We start from the raw sequence: 21,003 nt of genomic DNA on the forward strand, positions 1-21,003 counted from the left end.
AGATACAGGATGTAATGGACATTAATTTGTATTTGAGTCCCGGTAGCCGTAAATCACCTTAGCTAGTTAGCAGGGGTGACTAAGCAGCAGAAATCAAAGATCTGCTTTTCTCTGTAGCCAGAGAAACATCTGGGAATGGAAGTCAAAAAATATAAAAACTCTTTTAGTTACGTTTAAATATCAATGTTAATCCTACCGAAGGATTGGGTAGCCAATAGCAGCCCATTAATTCGTCTGGTATGCTTGTGTGTGAACAGTTTTGCTGCTTTGTTGTTTTATACCATGTTGTTTGTTTTATGCCATGACCGAGAATCTTCGTAGACTCGCTGCTAGCTGTTTTGAGAGTCTAAACAGTCGAGGGACGCCAGTGGCTCATGGCGATGAAGACAGGAAAAACATGGGAAATATAAGCTATTTTGCACAGCTCATATCGTACTTTCAACACTCCAGTTTTCCTCTTCGTTGTTATTGTTGCTGCTGTGAACCCCACCGAGAGCCATAAAGGTTAATGTTCTGACACTGTACAAATCCTACCTTTTACTGTACGTTTGCACTTGAGAGACAAGAGTTCGAATATAAAACACACAGACAGGATAAATTATGTAGCGGACGAACGCAACATAAAGGTTTCGTCAATAGGGCAAACCCCAGGGTGAAGCCTTTTCCTTAAATTCATTGCCGTTTGGTCAAAAAGTCCTCTGGGTTGGAAGGGCTGCGGGTGTCGGTTGGGGCAGAGGTGAAATCCAAAACTTTGAGGCTAAAACCACGAGGTTTGCATAAAGAAAACAAGCCCAGGCCTCAGATGGCAAATGGGAACAAAATAACCTGAGTCATTTTCTTTTCTTTACCACAGGCTTCCTCCAGGCGGGGGTCCGCCAAGTTAAAAATTAACGCTGATTTAGAAACAACAGAAGTCTTTTGTCTCACAGGGTTCAGATCTTTCTTTTTTCTTTTTCTGTCTTTGCTTTCAACCGTCAAGTCACTTGGCTCCGCGTCCTGTTATTTTTCTATGCATAAAACCTTCACGATGAAATAAAGCATAGGGCGGACGGCGGCGGGGACAGGCAGCTCGCTAAGGCCTTTGGCTGCCATCACTCATGAACCTGTCTGACTGATGAGACGAAATAGAGCCGTCTTCCTCTTTCTGTCTTTGTCCACATCTGTCTTTTTCCCCCTCTAACCCTTCCCTGTTTCTGCACCTTTTCTAGCCCCCACCCTTTATTTGTTGTCTTCTATGTTTTCTCTTATTCCTGCTTTCTGTCTGTTTTCCCTTCATTTAAACCGAAAACCACAATTATTTTTTTCTGGCATTCAGGCACGAAAATCGATCTTGCTGATGAATCAGAAAAACTCCTGTTATCTGTATCAAAACCCTTTCTCTTCCTCCACCACCAACTCGCACTCTTCCTCAGGTTCAGGCTCAGATGTTGGGTTTTGGGATTCAGTCTTGCCATCTGGGCCATTTCCACGCGACTGTTAATTTTCGCTCTCGGGTCATCGGAGTCTGTCATTTCTGATGTTTTTCAAAGTCTTTTCCACCTGTTCTCCTGAATGAGGATAAGCTGTGTGTTTAACATGACGACGAGTACTGGTTTGTTTCACTGTATATTACTGACAGCAGACCTGAACTTGTGTCCCCTGCATAAAAAAGAAGAAAACAATATAGTCAAAGCACCACCAGATGATTCAGACTCCTTTCTGCACCGTTGGCACGATGCTGCCTTAGCTGCTACATAAGCTAACTAATGAGCTAGCTGATTTGGTCTCTTTTCCACATGGTGCCAGACAAGTACTGTACTATGGGTTTGATCGGAGCTTATATTTTAGCTGTCTGCTTCATCTCAAAATGAGAACCATGAGAAACTGGCCATAAAATTTAAAATAAACAAACAAAACAAATAGCTGAAAGATGCTAAAAAGGCATGTAGAGATAGAGTTGTGCGGTTATTCTCTGTAGGTTTGTCACACCTGTCATATGACACATTAATTGGGTCAACTGTTAATATAAAACTATTGAATATTTTTGGGGTTGGGAGAAAAAGAAAAAAAAAACATGTTAATAATTAGCGCTAGAGCTAGTGAGGCTTTCGTGCAGAAAATGCACTCGTCTGACACTCATCTTAACTGACGAGTGTCAATTAAAACGGGATTTGTTGCTGGCTAATAAATGTCTTCGTCACACTTCTCAAACCTCTTCATAAAAATGTGGCAAAAGTTACCAGATTATTAGATTTCAACAGACAATGTTTGGCTTTTCCGATTCAGTACAATACAGAGACAGCCCTCTTTCAGCTAGCATCTATTGGTCGTTACAGGAAGTGCATTGTACTGCAGTTATGCTGTAATTACTGAATGAACAAATTTATTTTACTGTAATTTAACCATATCTTTTCTTGATAATTCCATATGTTGTTGCCACAATGTGGCCACATCCTTTACTTAGGGCTTTGCATTTCCTACCCGGCCAATAGCTTGCTAAACGTGCCTTGCCTTTGTGGCTTCTGACACAGTTTTCACAAAGCTGCAGGAAATCAGCTGCTGCATTAAGCACAGATTTCAGCAGAAAAACTATGGCTTTTTAACTGATCATCACAAGTCACATGGCTAGTCGGGATTATATTTGCAGAGTGGCAGGTGGATCATGTTTTGATCATCATGTCATTTAATGCATTCTAGAAAAAATGTGTATAAGCTTTTTATAATTTAAGTCTACTTTCACACTTAAACCCCACTGGCTGTACATTCTATTTTTTTTTCTTCCATTTCTTTTTCCGATCCTATTGGACGTTCAGTTTGAGACAGAATGGACATTTATTATGAAATGACACATTAAGGCAACGCCTTCTTTCCTCCGCTGCAATATGAAGTAGCAGTATCAAATGTCTTAATTAGAGACATTTGGCAGAAAGCAGGAGCGTGAACTCACTTCTAAGCACACACCCGACACAGGAAAAACTGTCAGGCTGACTGACGGGAAGTGTTAATGAAAAGAAAGGACAGACAGTTCACTGTAGTTTGATAAACGATGTCGCAAGGTCAGGAGTGGGTCGTGTGGTCATTAACGGTGACCCAAGAGAGAGCGGTGGTGTGTGGTTGAAGATTAGGGGAATAATTTATTTGGAACTAGAAAATAGAAACTGTGTGCGTGTTCATGCATATAATCTTTAATTTGAAACAGTATAAATGTGAGCTAATTATTGTCAGGGAAAATGAAGAATTACAGATAAAACATCAGTATAGTGTTGAGAGAAGAGAAAAAGAAACAGCTGAACAAGAAAATGAGTCCAACTGCTTTCATGATAAACATAGTTGTTACTACTGGTCATAGAAATGTCTTCTTTCCAACATTTCAAACTTAATCGTATTTATACATTTAATATGTCAAACATACATTTATATTCTACCTCATTATACTTTTATTCATATTTTTACGTATCTATAAATATGGCTGCCACTGGGAATGCACAAAACATAGCACATGAACCATAGATAACTGCAGAAAGCAAATGTAACGTTGCAAACAAGACATAAAGGCCGAGTAACATAATATCGCCTCAGACTTTTAGCTATTGGACACCTCCCAAACCTCAAATGCTGATCATTTTACCATTAAATAACCTTAATATAACATCAATTTAGTTGATGTTTGGACGGAGGTTTCAGTTCCATGAGAACGGACGTTTTCAGTTTGAACAATCCCAGCAGGAAACTGACCATTAGAAATATTACAGTAAGTTCGTTTCTCCCTGGAGAAAAGCTGCAGCCAGCGGCCGAGGACCCAGCTTTGAGTTGGTATCCACAGGAAGAGCAAAAGCTAAACTACAGTGTAACTCCCTCCCTGCTTAAAGGAGCCGTACTACAGCGGGAGCGGGATTTTGCCACAATGCGCATTTCTGCTCACTTGTAAAGAGTTAAACACGGAAAGCGATACCGCTCTGTACCAATCTGTGCAGTAATCTGAAGCTACACCCAGTAGCGGACTGCTTTAGCATAAACACTGGAAACATGGGGACACAGCAAGTCTGGCCCTGTCCAAAGAGATTAAAATCTGAAGTGTGGATTTTCACAGTAGACCTATTTGCGATGTGCATTTTCAATTATTGTCCTAGCTTCAGTTAGGGCTCATCTCACACGACTGATCAGCAGTTTCATCTTCTAGAGGAGAAGAAGTGTGCCGCCTGTGTGGCCCCTGATGTCGTTCTGTGTTCAAAAACTTAGTCTATACAAACACTGTCTGAGGACATGCAAGTCACTTCATTTGCATCAAACCAATAGATGTGAGCGTACCAAATTTGCACAAACCCCTTTTTCTTTTTCCCTTTTTGCAACATTTCAAGCGTCTGCTTTCAAATTTGCTTGAGAATTATGTGGAAACATGGCTAATGTCCACAAGACTTCTCCATTTTTGTGTTTCTTAACAGAGTCAGACTGCTTTCCATCAGTTGGAAGCCAACTAGCAATGGACTGTGTGTCTGAGTGTTGAAGTGCTTCCAAAGAATTTAGTTTTCTGTACCACTACTGACTTTGGTACAGGAGGTAGGTGTCCAATGCCCGATCAAGGCAGTTTTCGGTTTATTATTGTCTGGTGCGGGCTCTCGAACAGCGTCTTACTGATGATGAGAGCAAGAAAGAGTCACGTCGACTCTGTCGTCATCTCAACAAGGTCCATAACAAATGCTGGAAAACCAGGGACCAACCAAGAACTAGACATTCATGGACAAGAGCTGTGAAAAGGGAATGGAGTACTTGTCAAACTGGGAGAATGGGTACAACAGTTTCCAGGAACAAACTCCGGCATCTCTGACCAGAAGATTCCTTGGAATAGCTAAGATACTGCGCAGGATCCTCACCTTTGGTAGAAAACCTGGCCTAAAGGAAAAGACGATGTGTTGACCTGGGACAGACTCAGGCTAGCCACTTTCGCCCTCAACCCCAACTCTATGCTAAGCTAAGCTTGCCCATTGTAAGCCTTAGCTTAGTTGAGCTAAACAGATGAACTACTTTCAGCAAAATAGGGAGTATTTGTGTTTCCCAAAGACCTAAAAAATCTGTCTTTTGGTGGGCTTTGAGGACATTTTACAGATTGTATTGTTTGCATTTATAGATGAGCTATGTTTTGACTGTGCAGGACAAGTCATTTGTCTCAACTGGTGGACATGTTAAGCTATATCTTAGTGTTTTCTCACATCACTTTGCCGCTATCTGTGCTCTGAGCGCCTGCTGCCTCCTTCGCTCTTTCACTCATCAGCTCTCAGGGACGGGAAGCAATTCACTAGCCCCTCTCATCACCACTCCAGTTGTTCCTGTCTCCAGCACTTTGGCGAGCCATCTTGATAAATACCATGACAATTCATATACAGCAAGCCCGCCATACCGTATTAGCCTCAATATGATGGAGTGTGTGAATATATAGCACAAATCTTGGGCCCCTGGCTGAGTATGGCGCAGTATCCTCTTAAACCCCTTCAAAAAGCAAGCATTCCCTCATGGATTCATGAAAAGAGCCCATTTATAGACATGAAAAAAAAAAGGGCCCGTTTCAACAGACTTTAAAGTGCAGCCGCCAAGGAAAACAATGAGCCTGGCCAGAAAAAGTGAAGCCTGTAATGCACCGACTTAATTCCATTCTCTCGCATGAAAAGAGAATAAAAAGTTCAGAGCTGGTCGGAAAACTTGCTGTGTCCGAATTGTGTGCGACTGACAGAGGCACTGACATACAAAGTATCACTCTGCACGAAAATCAACTTGAGGCTAAATCACACCACAGGTTGCCTCAGTGGGGCCGGAGTACATCACAGTGACATGACAAGTGATTTATGGACGTCAGAGCGGAGATGCCGAAAACAGGATTGAGAGAGAATGAGAGAGAGACATAAGCAGACCCGGGAACAGGAGAGAGCGAAAGTATACAAAAATAGAGTAATAAAGCGAGGGGGAGAGGGAAAGATGGAGAGCGCTTGGTGCCAGTCGTCAGTCCATTTGGTCCATTAACGTGGAGAGTAACAGCCTCGCTGACTGAGGGATGATGGGAAAATGGCCCCTTCCTGTAGGGTAGTCCTCGAAGTGATGTATAGGGGTGAGGACAGAGCACAGTGCTCCTTCTTTCTCAACTCATCATAGGCATAAACAACAGGGGGTCTTTCTATAAAGAGAGGTCACTTCCACAATACAGAGCCAAAGCAAACATGAGCGTAGGAACTTTACAATTGCTTCGTAGCATCTTTAAAGGCCAGTAATCTTTAAAGATTCTGCTGCTGCTTCGGGCAGCATGAAAACGTCGCAGCACCAGCAGTTTTTCCCAAGCTTATAAATCTAATGCAGAACTTTAATTATTTTCTAAGTGAAGGGTATATTAAAAGCATTAAAGAGGAATGATACATGACTAAGCTATGGGTGAAACATCTAAGCACAAAAAAACTAAACAAAGCCTCACTTTATATCTATCTAGGCATGGATGGCGTAAAGTAGTAACGCACAATAAGTGGTTCCAGTGTTTGAAAATTGTGGAGTGGAAATTAAATTTGAGTCTGACAGGCATCACAGAGAAGATTTCTAATCACCTGTAGGTAAAAATAAAAAGTGTAGTTCCTAATCTTAAATTTCTTCCTTCCTTTAACAAAGTTAATTTAATGCTTTTCAAAGAAAGTCCAGTGTTGTTAAAAAAAACTCCTGTGATATCATGACCCTTGCTTAACACTAACCCTAACCGACAGAATACTTAAAAAGTAAAAATTTTAGGTATTCTTTACATTCCTTACACCACACGCTTACAATGACCAAAAGCTGCAGATGAGACTTTACATAGCACCACAGTCTCCTAATGTTTCAGCTGGAGGCAAAAGAGGGAAGCTTGAGGCAAACATTATTACTGTAATAACCGGTTAATGTCATCTTGTATTTTGCGGTGCCAAAACCAGAAAGTAAAAACACCAACATGAAGTTTTATCACATACCAACTACTGCCAGTTTGTTTGAATGCGATTAAAAGAAAGGACTGGAATGAGACAATGGGCAACAACTCTCTGTTTGCAGCGCACATTTGATATCAGGTCAGATTAATATCTAATACATAATCATTTTCAGCCTGGATAACGTTATGGGTCAGACTAAATTGTGACTGAAATAAGTTAATCATTTGATTATTTATTCTTGATACATGCTAATGCCAATGCTAACTGCGAGTAACCTTACTTGCGTATTTCAGGGCTGTGCAAGGAGAAGTTGCATTTACTACATTACCCTCCACAGTGGTTCCACTCACTTCTTGTAAAATCTTTGTTGGGGAGGCTTCAATTGACAAAGACAGTCCAGACTTGTCCCTTCTGTGTCCTCCTTTGGTCAAATCGTCCATCCAGTGAGTGAGAGTGTAGGGGTCGGTGAATGTAGTCCTATCAGTCAGAGTCAACTTTTCAAAATAACACTCATGGTCTCAGAGAGTGAGTGAGTGAGTATTCTCTAAATATGTGTTTTCCTCGTCCATTCTTGCCAAAACAGTTTGTATTTGTAAATATGCTAACCGTCACGCTACAGGCTATAGTGTTGCCTCCAGCTAAGCCCCGCCCCTCAAAAAAATGTCACACTGTTTACAAACTGTGAAGGGGTCTTCATAGATGTGGCACGAGGTCAGATTTTCTAAGTTTGACTATTATGTAGTGAAAGTCAGGTTGACACCGACTAGTTGCTGATGATGCCACTAATAAAAACGAGGGGTGAACGTAATGGTTTGAAAAACTGAATACATAATACTAGTCAATTGACAATAGAACAGTCTCTATTCATACTTCAGAAAAGAAACTGGAGACATGAGCTTTAAATGTGTAAATAGTCATTCAGAGTGAGTCACTACTGAGTCCTTTTAATCAGATGGTCCTTAGTTTCCTAATTCCAGTGGACAGATATTCGCGTAGCGGGACGTTCAGCTGAGATGAGGTGACGTTGTCGTTGGCTTGCTCACATTACATTCACATCACTTTGCCAAGGGTGTGACACCACAGATGCTCCCATCAGCGGACATCGGCTGATCTAAATACTCAGCACATAATATTGGTGCAGGAACTCTTCCTCTCAGTCTAAACTAATGTCTCTTTTTTAACATCAATACTTAATGAAGTATATAGAATTCAAAGAGGCAAATGTATTCCTGTACAAAATAACGTCTCCAGTTGTTGCTTGCCTCCATCATCTACAGTACAATCTGAAGGTGGTTAGGAAAGGTGAAGCCGATTACCAGCGTGAAATCGACTGGAGTGTCTGCGATCAGTTCCCGCTGGCAAAGGAAGACATGTAATCATGGTTGGCTTTTAAAATACAGCTGGTCCAGAAGCCTGAGATGTGAATAATAGGTGCAATTTGAGATCGTTGTCAATTTTTCAAATAACTGACAAACACGTCGTGGATGATTGTTCTGAGACGGGGGCCTCAGAGGAGAGACTGCCAAAACAACTCCCCCAGAGAAAATTGCAGCCCTGACAACACTCACGGAGAGTGATCATCATTTACTAATGAACGCTCTTCTCGTGGGAGACGTTCAGTCTCATCCGTCACACAGTCACAGATTGACACCGGATTTAGACGGAGTAGGTGAGGTTCGGGCCTTGGCTGCGACGGTTCCCTGTGATGTGTTTTTTCTTATGATTAGTGAGGTCTGAGTGAGTCCCTCAAACTGCTCGCTGAAAATGTGCTGTTGGACACCGCAGCAAGCTCGTTTTTCAAAAGTAGATGTTGGTCTGTCTGCAAGATTTCAAGCCTTTTCGAGCCTGTCTCTCTTTGGCTTTTGAGTTCAGTGCCTACCTTAAGATCTGGTTTCTCACTTTCCTTTTGTGCAAAGGGATTTCCCCAACCTCTTATTCCTAACCATAATGAAACTAAATTTCCTCCTTAAAGTCAATCCATCTTCTGGCCTCCATGCAGTACATCAACCGCGTTATCTGACAGCAAGGTACAATAAGAACTTAGCTTTGTTACAGAAAGAAAGAAAAAAAACCCACAAAACTATTTTCCTAACTGGGCCACTTGAGGAAAAGCGTGTCAGTGCAAAAATCCATCAGTCTGATTGCTGGTCTTGTCTGCGTGGAGCCACACGGGGGAGGTGCTGTGTGGGGTTTGTTGGGTTCTTGTGGTTTTGGATAGTGCACATGCTAGTTGGACCTCAGGAGGGAAGCCCTCGCGAAGCCGAGAGCAGCTCATTACCTCAGTTAGTCATTGGCCCCATTGTCTGCAGCGGGATGATAAATGAACAGGTCCTTGTGTGCGACTCCGACAGCCCAATGGCACAGGGTCAAGCTGACATCTATTGAAGGAGAGGGGGGGTGGGGGTGGGGGAGTGTTGGCAGCAAGGAGGCCAAGATAGAAGCAACCACGCTTCAGAGAACCTGTGAGGGCTTTCTGGGAATTTAAACACATCATTTAGTGTTGGAGGTCTTTTCTGTCAGCAGAAGTTACATGAACAGTTCACGTCCTGGAGGGGGTCACTGAGCCACAAGTAGTGTGTGTGGGATCATTCTGTTAAATAATGGTTTGGGTTTTAAGACTTGGCATTGGGAGGAAATCAGGCTCGTGTGGCAAGCTTTTTTTTGCTACCAGTCTTATTGTTCACACTTATTTTGTCAGCATGTTACGGAATCTCATGCAATAGAACCATTGGATGGTGGAAATTAGCCTTTTTGCTCTCCATAGTTGTCTTGAAGTTGTAGTTTTCTTTTAATAGAATGAAATTTGAACAATAAAAAATGGCATAAAATTTAAACTGTAAATTTGTAAATTTTGTAGCTTTTCCTGATAAGTTTTGTAGCTGGAGCAGATGGTTTGTTTTAGTCACCATATATTTTGTTTTCAGCAGTTAAATGGTCATGAAAATATTTCAATGCAGTTTCTTTTGTGAGACGCTACATTATTTTCACCGTAAAGTCTGGCAAATTGCAGTGATATTCAGGCGTAAATTTGTCACGTGCAACTTTCCCGCTCTCCCTCCAGCAGACATTCCTCCTTCAGTTGGCACTGCTGCATCTACTTGCAACACTAACGGGTGAGACAAGCGGATATCTCCCAGAGAGAGCCAGAGGCCTCTGAATGCGTGTGTCTGTGTGGACTTGTCGCTCTTGTTTGAGTGACGCTGATGTGAGCTTAAGTGGCACGACTGTGGCTTTCTATGAGGGAGGTATGGCACAGAATCCTGACTGGGCCGGGGCATAGTGAATGTATACGTGTGTGTGTGTGTGTGTGTGTGTGTGTGTGTGTGTGTGTGTGTGTGTGTGTGTGTGTGTGTGTGTGGTTGGGGGGGGTTGGCTTGGCAGACGTGAGACGAAGGGATGTCACGGCTCTCAGACGCTCACACACTCAAACACAAACATCCATATCCAGCATCGGCGAGCATGAATGGTCATTCAGCCGCAGCCAGCAGTATGAAAACAAGTCAAAAGGAGGAAAAGGGGGGAGGATGAAGGATGGAGTCCCGGGCCAAAAGAAACATGGTGGGCTCGTCTGTCCTCCTCCCCTGTCCTGATGAGCACCCCAGGCAAATATTCTGTGAATGAGAGCATATTTTGGGGGGCTAAACTTCAATTTCACCCTGCAAAGAAGAAGAAAAAGAAGGAGGTGGCGGAGAGGTGACTCAACCATGATGTCATATGAATGACAAATGTTAAATGAGTCTTAGTGTGTAAGAGAGGATGTGAATTTCAGCTTGCTGGTTGGTCTGGTAGTTCCATTACGGTACAATTATATCTGACTGTAGTACTACTCTCTTTTGAGAGACCACAGCTAAAGTAACATGGGAAGGGATAAATAAGTGGATAATGGCTTACAGAGTACAGTAATTCAGACTTTACAAAAGATATTAAGTTGTTCCTTGTCTGTACGGCAAATATAAAGGCAACTGGTTACTTAGCTCAGCTTATCATGAAGCCTGGGAAAAGGCAGAAAAAAACTATTAGCCTAGCTTCGTCTATTGGTTCAGGATTGCTTGAAGCCATTTTTGAGCACAGAGTGGCAGCTAGTGCGGGACTGCCAGATATGTAATGTACATCTGAAAATGAAAGATGACATGATAATGTCAACCCATAATTGTGCAGCACTCTGTAACAATGTAGCTGGCTAGCGCAGCCGTATGTTGGAAGGAAGTCACTATGTGTAGTTAAAAAATAGTTCAGTGCGAATCTCCCACAGACTGGAGGAAAAATGGACGACGCATATAGCTAGCATAATAGCATAAATGCATAAACTAATTTTTTGCCTTACTCTTACAATTTCAATAAAAATACCAATGTGCTCGCTAAAAATTGTGTTTTTTCTTGTTTTCCAAAAACATTCAAATATGACATTTAGGCTCCTCCCACTGGCAACACTGATGCTAGTATCCTGGGAGTAGACTACCGTCCGAGATTGGAACCACAAAACAATATTGCCTTTAATTAATACTGTGCTCTGCTCTACCGCTGCCATTTACAAATAAATGTTGGATTATACGCTGCACTTATTATAATTATTTTTTTTCTACTCTCCCACTATGTTTGTGGCTTAATCTGTTCTTTATTTTGTTGCAAAAAAACTGCAAATTCACAACTCTCTGGATCTGTGAGTTTCTTCAACATTGTCAACTGTCAGTTATCATGACGTCACACCCTGTTGTTGCAACGTCAAAAAAAAAACATCCACTAACAAGGAGGAGCTTGTGACCTATATTGCGGCCAGCCACAAGGGGGAGCTCCACATGCCTTGGCTTCAGCTTAGAGGAGCTATAATGGCGTCCACTTATTCTACTGTTAATATCTCCTCGTAAAACCACAATGAGTCATTTTTTACACCTCAGTTAGAGAAAACACCAATTAAACAATGTATATAATAAATATCTGTGCCTCCCTCAGTTCAAACGCATGCCTGTTAAGTTAATTGGTGATTCTAAATTGTCCCAAGGTGTGCATGTGACTTGCTAAAGGACAAGCATTAAAAGGTAATGATGAACTAAATGTTAGCAGGCTGGGTTTTTTCACATTTGTCTAGCAGTGTTCACTATGCAACTCTCTATCTAAGCTAAGTTACTTGATTTAGGCTTTATATTTACTCTCAGCAATAAAGTGGACATGTGTATTTCCTTCCTTCTCAACCCAATCCTCCAGAACTATTCGTAGAACCTTTAATCCTCACTTTTATTCATTCATTAAAGGGGTTTAAAAACACCCTGTGGAATACAAAGCCACTGAATAATTGTGCTTAAACACCTAATAATGGCTTTTTTTTTTCTATGTTCCTCTCTCGTTCTACACACTCTGCTTTGTTTAGCTGCTTTCCTGGTAACCAGGCTGACGTGTGTGGGACTTAGTGCCTGGACACGGCCCTTTGATCCCTAGCAGCAAATTCACAATAATGAGACGACTTTATGATCATTGAGAATTTACGCTCATTGGCTACAACAGTTTTCAATTCAGTAAATTATGAGCCATCTCCTTCTAAACGTTCCCTCTGACATTTTCTCTCCTATGGCAGGGAAGCTGTTAAGAGAGGGGTCTTCCAGAGTTTGCTGCGGGTGAGACAAATACTCATAAGGGTTTAAATTACCTTTGAAGGGGTGGCTGATCATTGCGCTGAAGTAGTTCTGGCTCAGTGACAACGATTCAATGGGAAACTGAAATGAGGAAAAGCTTCTCTCACTTTTTGCCAGTCTGCACATTATTAACCTTGTACTCACTGTGAGACAACTAACGTCAAGGCCTTAAAAAACACTGGATTGAAAAAGATCAGATTGAGCGATAAAATAGATGAAGATTCACATTCAAGTACATTCACCTGACTAATCTTGGTACTAGGAAGAAAGCGTTAGATATGGTGAAAACCAAACCTCGATGACAACTGAAACATGTGGACCGTTTTTGTTTTTTTTTTCCTTCCAGAAAGTAGTTTTTTCAATTACGACTTGTCATGTATGCCGACATTAGTCTGGTTTTAGGAACATCCGTTGAGCATGTAATATAGCGCATTCAGAATATGTCTCAGTTGGGGCGTCTTGGACACGCCTCTAACAGTCGGTTTGGCTGCATCACGGCTGGCATGCCCTAAAAGAAAAGCCTTTATGTTAGTCAGAGGTTTTAAATACTACTAAAGATTTCGATATCAACAGTTTTTTTTTTTTTACATGTCTCAACCTTAAAAAAGGGCAACTGAACTTGTAGAGTTTCTTGGAACTTTCAAGCTTGTTTTTTTTCGAATCTACCACAACTTGGATGATGGAGAACCTTTGCAGAAATATTTACTCAGTAGTTGGGTGAAGGAATGAAGTCGGGAGGTCCAACAGCTTAGAAACATTTTCTTTTTTTTCTGGAATAAGTGCAAATGTCATAATATACCTGAGGCATGTATGGAGTAGCTGATCCGCCAATCAACAAAAGCAATACCAATGTAGAGCATATGTAGGTAAAGATTGTTGGTGTAACAATGACGCAGTTTACCACCGCTGTCCAAAATAAATCACAAGTGCTGTTTCTGCTCTGCCACCAGGTTTAAACCAGTTTTAACTGTTGCACCCTGACTGACCACACAGTGGCAAAGTGTGTCTTTGGGCTCAATCGTCATAATCAACCAGATCTGAAGTGCTGACAAAAGGGCATTGCTTGAAAGGAGACACCACTTTTCAGCTTCAGACTCCTGGCATCTCACCTGTTGTATTTCTTTCCTTCGGTAAAATGAAATAAACACTTAATTTCTGTAACTGTGATGTTGGCCTCCACTTTGTGTTGAGTCAGGTTGTAATACACACCACACTTGATGTGGCCAGTGGTTTCCAATATCAGAGTCATACCCTTTGTGCCCCCATTCATCTTCCCTGACCTTATTCAGAGGTTTTGTGGCACTTGCGCAACATCAAGCTACCTTCAGGGCCTCAAAGGGCCCAAGGGGCCGATTGATAATCCAGCCTGGGCTGCTTTTTCCTTGGCTTCTGAGAACCAAGAATCTTTGTTTTGGCATGTCCCATTGCTTGTCAGGGGAAAGTTTCAAGTGTTTGGGCAAATGATTAATGCTTTTATTTACTACACAGTTTCACGTAACAGAGCTATCCCAACTTCACACCAATTTAGTCTGCACACAGTGCACAACCACATCAAAAAGAAAACTCAGAGGAGCAATATTAGTTTTCCAAACCCATAATAACCAATTAGACATCCTCGTGCTGAGTGATAACTGCATTTGATTACTCACTGGGAGGACCCTGATGCTATCTCAATCTTTCACTAAAGTCGCATGACCTTCAAACACATCACCGTTCTTCTGAAGGGGATCCCAGACCCAGGAGTTCTTTTTCTCTGATGTAGGACACAGTGGTGTGAAAGGGTGCCTTGTAATCCCCCTCAGGGACCAGTATGAGGTATTTTAATGGCTGTCTGATCCATGGTGGCAGTAGTGCGCCGCCATGTCTCTCACAGGGAAGCCATTGTGCTGCATCAGAAACACAGAAATAAGAAGTCTGATGGTTCTTCTTCTGCTGCTGGGTGCCATTATCTCTTTAAATTAAGCTGTCAAGCAACCCAATGCCTGTTTCACCTTTAGGCAGGATTCACCACCATCAGTCCTTTCAGCTGCTGTCCTAACAGTTCCTAGTCATCTTGATAAGCAGGCAACTATCCTGAGACTGGAATTACTATCTTTATTTCCAGTTTACGGTGGTGACTTATTTAGATGAGTCAGACCTAACTAACTTGAATATCTGTTTTTGCATGGAGTGAACTTTGGCAAGCATATGTGCACATCTGGCATACTAGCTGTCATATATAATGCATTTTAACCAACACAAAATCATGCTCACAAAAGTTGACCTTTATATTATATGTTCTTGGGGTTTTGACCTCTTCAGTAGTAGCCTCTAATAATGCCAGCAAGTCCAAAATGAGGAAGCATTTGGGATTTATGAGGCAGAAGTCAGTCACAAAAAAAGCCCTTTGAAATGTTAGCAACCAAGCTAACAATCCTTTTAAGTCAACTCAGTAGTAAGCAACGTAAGCTGATTAAATTTAAGTGAACAACATAGTACAGAAAAAAATATAAACAAAAAGACCAACATTTGTGACTTATTAGTGCTAGTTTGTCCATTAGCTTGTTAGCCATTAGCTTCCCAGCCACCATTGGCTGTACATAAAGGATGAACCTTCTGAGATGTGACCCACAGAACTCCCAAAAAGCTCGCTGTCATCACTATATCAACTCCACCTAACTGACACGCAACTCTCATATCATTTAAAATTTTATCGATCAGGCATAACATTATGACCGCCTACCTAATATTGTGTAGGTCTCCCTTGTGCCTCCAAAACAGTCGTGACTCATCTGAGGGTGTCATGTGGTGTCTATATGTTTATAGTGCATCTCCTTGAAACAGATGAAACCCCACTTGAGAAATATTCAGGCACAAACACACAATTCCACAAAGATATGCTAATGGAGCTATGATGGCTGCATTTTTTTTTTTTTTTTCATGTTACCCCTGGCAATTTTCAAACAAGACTTGCTTTGGTGTCTTCGAGATTCCATCAAATAACTCTCAGCGATGGAGAACTGCAAAGGCAGTCTCATTAAAAGTTATGTCTGTCTTAAGAAGGGCGATACTTTGCTGTCAATCAATAGTCAGTTCATCTAATGGGCTGCGTGGTCCTAGCTGCCTGTGCGCTCAGAGGCGTCACGACCTGTCATTCAGCAGCAGCGCTTCGTGCATGCGTCCAGCCCGGGTCTCCTCCCATTGTAGAAACAGCTGTAGACCGTGAACCGTGGAGTGCGGGTCTGTCACGGATAACCCGGATACCGACTTGGAAGTCTGGGTGGCCAGCATCCACGGACAAATCACAAGCGAGCGCTACTTTTGCCGTTTTTACTAACAAAAGTTTAATTTCATGGAACCTTTATCCAGATCAGCAGCTATGACCAGCCGGCTTTTCCACATCTTGCTTTTGCCGGCGATCCTGGGGTCCACCTGGGGTCAGCTCGCGTTTGAGAGTCTGGATGGAACCGCGCGTCAAGGTGCCGATGCCTCACCGGTCCAGCCACGCGTCCTTACGCAGGAAAGCGCGAACCGGGACATGGTCTCCGTCAACATGTTTAAAGTGTACGAGAGGTACAATAAAGAGCCGCGGAGTCAGAGGGAAGGAAACACTGTGAGGAGTTTTAAAGCTGTCCCGAGTGAGTGAATACACACCTTTTTATTTCATCCTCTCACAAAGTTACTGGAGTAGAAACTAAATGATCTTCGAACTTTTGGTATTACTGATTAAAATATTAATTAGGTGCTTTTTAAGAAAACTGTATTTAAAATTGCTTTGTTTTATTTACTTTGAGAGACTATTGTGTCATGGAGCTTTAGTCTCTTTAATAACCTATAATCAACCCAAAATAGACCAAAATCACTATTTTATGTCCAGAAGCAATAAAACAAATGTAACTCTAAATAACAGTCTTTATATATATATATTTTTTTTAAATAAACCATATTGGCCATAAAACTTACACCGAATGTTTTACATTTATGTTTAACATTTTTCTTTGTACATTGCATTGGTAGATCTACCTTTGTGTAGGTAGAAACTCACAAAGAAAAACCTCTAAAGTTCTTTATTACTTCTTAAACACCATAAGTGCAGGTGTTTTGTCAATCACACAGCAGCCCTCAGTCCTGTTTGGGCTAAACGTCTTCACCTCTGTGCTCCGCCAGTGAAGTGATTTACTGAAGTGGGGGACTTTCAGTCTCAAACACCGTTAGTTCCTCGGTAGCTGTAACAGCCTAGGTGTTAGACAAGAGCCTATTATCACACGCAGACACCGACTGCCCTAGCGAAAAGCCTCAGAGGAGCTCTTTCTCCCGTAAGCATTTCCATATGCCCACGACAGACGTGCTGGACCAACCCAATGTTTGTCTTTCAGGCTGTGGTGGAAGTGCGGGAGACAAGGTTGGGCTTCAAGAGTATAGCTATCTAGGATGAGGTTTTTGGTCATGCATGAGGCAGGCACTTAACCGTGCCGGGCTTAATATTTTCCATGCTGCTTCTTATGTCAGTCAGATGTGTTGAGCAACGTTTTGCAGATGATATATTGGATACTGTTTTTCATTTCGGTTAAACGGGCCAGAGTAAAATGATAAAGGAGGAAAAAGAACAGAGGGGGGAAAGGTTCAAGTTAGCAATGTGATCGCTTCACTCATCTTTATTGTTCCTTTCAGAGAGAGGTGATCCCTCAGAGCTACGAGGGATAGTATTGTTGAACTACAAAGCACATCACTGTCGAACAATCCTTGTTCAAACTTATTTGTCAAATTAGAAAGAGACAGGCTGAAAATGTGTCCTCGTGATATTTGAACTTTTTCTTGCCAACCTTTTTTATTTGTCTTCTGATTCCCTCTCAAAATTTCCCAGGAGTCTCACATGGCAGAGATATGTTCCAGTTCAACCTGTCCTCCATCCAAAACTCCGAGCTGATCCTGTTCGCCTCTTTTCACTTTCTCTACAAGCGGCCCCGCCACCAGCAGAGGCCGTGGCGTTTCAGGAGGCCTCGCCACCCGTCTTCCGGCCTCCAGCATCCTCCCTCCTCGAAACTCCTCTTCCACGGATCGTCCCCAGACCCGGATTTAGCGACGCCGCTGGGAAACATAACTCTGTCCCCTTTCAAGAAAGGCTCTTGGCAAACAAGGGATGTAACCGCGGTGGTGAAACGTGCCAGGGAGGTCAAAGAGCTTGTGGTCATGGTGGAGTTTGATATGGGGTTCGAGGCGGCCCGGGTGCAGCAGAGGAGTCCTTACGGCCAAGAACGCCTCTCTGCGGCCAACCTGCCGTATATCTTGGTGTATTTGGATGATCAAGCTATAGATGAGCCGAACAGTGTGGCCACGTCGCTTCAGAGGTACGGGCCTTTTCATGTTGGGGAGGAACCATCAGCGTCGAGCTCAGCCTCAAGGGTCCGGAGAGAGCTCCATCACCAGATCCACACCAACGACATCCCAGAGGTGCAGTACAACACCCTGAAGAACCATGAACTGTGGCAGAACACTTATTTCCCAGCTAAAGTCAAAGCGGAGGTCAAACCGGGGAGGAAGCAGGGCCAGGTGAGCAGCGAGGGTGGCCTGAGCAAGCCCCAAGTGCTGAGATTCGACGAGAGGACGATGAAGAAGGCGAGGAGAAGACAGTGGAGCGAGCCCAGGGCTTGCTCCAGGCGCTACCTAAGGGTGGACTTTGCTGACATCGGCTGGAGCGAATGGGTGCTGGCGCCAAAGTCGTTTGATGCGTACTACTGCGCCGGGACCTGTGGATTCCCTATACCTACAGTGAGCCACAAACATAACTTTTTAATTTGCATTTTGTTTTACAATCAAACTGGCAGTCAGTTAACTTAAAATAGACTCCTTGTGCACAACAGTTATCTTGTGTAATTTTTCTCTTGTATTTTAGTGGAATGGTTAAACTCAAAGATCTTTAAAGGGCATCCTTGTACTTTGCAGATTTAATTAAAATTCTCAACAACAGAAAAAACCACCTAAGTGGAAGTGAAAACCTTTGAGATATTAGCCCTTGATTTTGGTTATACAGTCCTTGCTCAGTTGATGCAGTAATGATTCCCTTGCTTCCTCAGGTGGCGCGTCCCTCCAATCACGCCATCATCCAGAGCATCGTCAGAGTTGTGGGAATCGTCCCCGGCATCCCAGAGTCGTGCTGCGTCCCGGACAAAATGAGCCCCCTCGCCGTTCTTTTCCTCGACCTCGACAGGAACATGGTGCTTAAGATTTATCCTGGCATGTCTGTGGATACGTGCGCCTGTCGGTAGGGTCGGAGTAATCCCAGAGCCACCGCAAGCTGTGATCAGTGGACATGATGGGACAGTGAGGATGACGGAAATGTGGACTCTCCGTGTAGCAGGAAGGCACATGTCGGACGGAAGGACGTTGTGGTTAGTCACAGTGAGGAGGAAAGTGAGAGAGTCCTAATAGTATTTGTCTCAATTTTTGGGCTAGTTTGGCCGTAAATGGACATTGCCTTACGTTTCTCCTGCTTTTCTAACAATCTTTGTACATGTCTTCCTTTATTTGGTCCACTTTCATTTAGTTTCCCCTCTCAAGGAAGTGCTCTTAAAGAAACTTGTGTTTGTTAGTCTTTGTGTTAGCTAGCTGTTGGCTTTAGTACACATCTCCAGCAGTAAGTTTCTTTTGAGCCTTAATCAGCTTTTCAGTCCCCTTTTGCTCAAGGTTTTAGATTTGGAATGATTCATAAAGGGATTTTTGTCCGCTCTGATTTTGAAAAGGACTTCATTTGCTCCGGTAATCTGCTCAGACTCCTTAGAAGTGGCTGGTGTTATGGACCTGTACTGACTTGTCCAGGTTCTGGTTTTGATGATCAGGGATTCAAATCTCTTTTCACTATCTGCTGCTTTCATCCACGTTTCATACTCAGAACTGGATTTTGGTCACTCTGTTAAACGGCACCCTGAAGGAGACTTTCTGACCCAGAGGCCGCAGTGCAGTGTAGTACATTCACTTTCTGTCAAATTAACCAACTCTCCTCATGTAAATACTGTAGTTAATAATACAAACTAAGTGGTGCTTATTGTCGAGTGATGTGACATACTGTTTATCATGCATGAGAGGTCATATCTAACTATATTTCAGTAGTTATTTGTTTATATCTTGTATATAATGAGTGCATTTGTCTGCATCCCAAGCGTTGTACAGCACGTCTCTGCTACCTGCTGCCCCGGAGTGGAAAAACGGTGCGTTGCTGCCACCTGCTGTGCATTTTGTGAAAACTGAAGGGATTTTATGGTTCGAATTGAAAAACTTACTGTACTGTCCGTGCCTATTTACTCCACTTCAGTACATTTAATAAATTAATATATCCTAAATGACATGTATAGTTTGTAATATGTACAGTAATGACAGTAGATTTCCATTGTAACAACAAAAAAACAAAAGATCCGCCCAAATAAATGTGTGGCTACCGTGTAATTAAAGAGTATTATGACGTGTGCTTTAACAGATCATAAACATGATGTATGCTTGTTATGGAAATAAACGGAATTGTACATACAGTCCACGATATTTTTGCACTTAGGTTTTATGATAAATATGACAATATGTGTATAACACTTTACCACAAACTACTGTGTGTCATCCATATATCTTTGATAATGTCGCCATAGGTTTAATTTTGTTTAAAGTTAGGCAGACATATTGGTTTATTTCTGTATAAGAACACGAGTATAAATAATTATGATCTTTTTTTCTTAATTAACAAATTTTATCCGAATGGCATGATAGTGTTTCTCTAGTGTTTTTTGAACGAAGCAATTCAAATACAAATCGATAAAATCTGAAGGGATTTGTTACATATAATATAACATGATTTTTTGTAATGATGAATCCAATTTAAAGTTGCACAAGTGAATATTTTCATAGAAACAATGGATCCGATCACTATGTGTCATATGACAGAGGTCATGCATAGGAATGAACCTACAAAAGATGCATCACCAAACTGCGTTTCAGCGATTCTGTAGCTAGTTGTTTAGTTAATATGGCCACTTTATGGACAATTCACCCTAACCACTCTTATCAACCTAGCAGCCATTGGCAACAGGCAGCTGATTGGAAATAATAATAAAACAAAAACACAATAAAAGCCAGATTCACAGCAGTTGAGAGACAAATGTTAACAGTACTGATGTTGGTGAACATGGTTGTTAAGGAGGTGGGTAGCTGCACACCAAAGAATGCTGTTGTTTTAAAAGCTACTAACAATCAAATTGTTCTTGGAGAATTTCAGCTCTCTGTGTTTTTAAAAACTGTGCACTGACAAGAAAAAACAAAACAAAAATTTGAACAAAAATAAAAAATAAAAATCAGTATAATAGCTTATCTGAGGCATGCATGCGCATAATTGGCCACATCCTAATGTAATTTAGTAACAAAAATATACATACTTCTTAAGCCAGGGATCAAATGACCACAGTTTCCTAACAGTTTTTCATTCTGTTTGTTTTCCCCCTGCGTGC

General features: G+C 42.0%; 1 protein-coding gene across 1 annotated transcript; it reads left to right on the forward strand.

Annotated features, from left to right (window-relative positions):
* The first annotated feature begins 15,615 nt into the window (after positions 1 to 15,615).
* gdf10b (growth differentiation factor 10b) lies at positions 15,616 to 20,048 on the forward strand. The gene is made up of 3 exons (XM_047609943.1): positions 15,616 to 16,155; positions 17,382 to 18,286; positions 18,592 to 20,048. The coding sequence occupies exons 1-3, from the start codon at positions 15,870 to 15,872 to the stop codon at positions 18,781 to 18,783; spliced, it is 1,383 nt and encodes a 460-aa protein (XP_047465899.1). The 5' UTR covers positions 15,616 to 15,869; the 3' UTR covers positions 18,784 to 20,048.
* The last annotated feature ends 955 nt before the right edge of the window (positions 20,049 to 21,003 follow it).

This window comes from Mugil cephalus, chromosome 16, assembly GCF_022458985.1.
Source record: "Mugil cephalus isolate CIBA_MC_2020 chromosome 16, CIBA_Mcephalus_1.1, whole genome shotgun sequence".
Classification (NCBI taxonomy): domain Eukaryota; kingdom Metazoa; phylum Chordata; class Actinopteri; order Mugiliformes; family Mugilidae; genus Mugil; species Mugil cephalus.

Coding starts and splice junctions, on each gene's coding strand:
- gdf10b (XM_047609943.1), top strand. CDS start 15,870: ATGGAACCTTTATCCAGATCAGCAGCTATGACCAGCCGGCTTTTCCAC. Junction 16,156..17,381: donor GAGTTTTAAAGCTGTCCCGA/GTGAGTGAATAC, acceptor AAAATTTCCCAG/GAGTCTCACATGGCAGAGAT. Junction 18,287..18,591: donor GTGGATTCCCTATACCTACA/GTGAGCCACAAA, acceptor TTGCTTCCTCAG/GTGGCGCGTCCCTCCAATCA.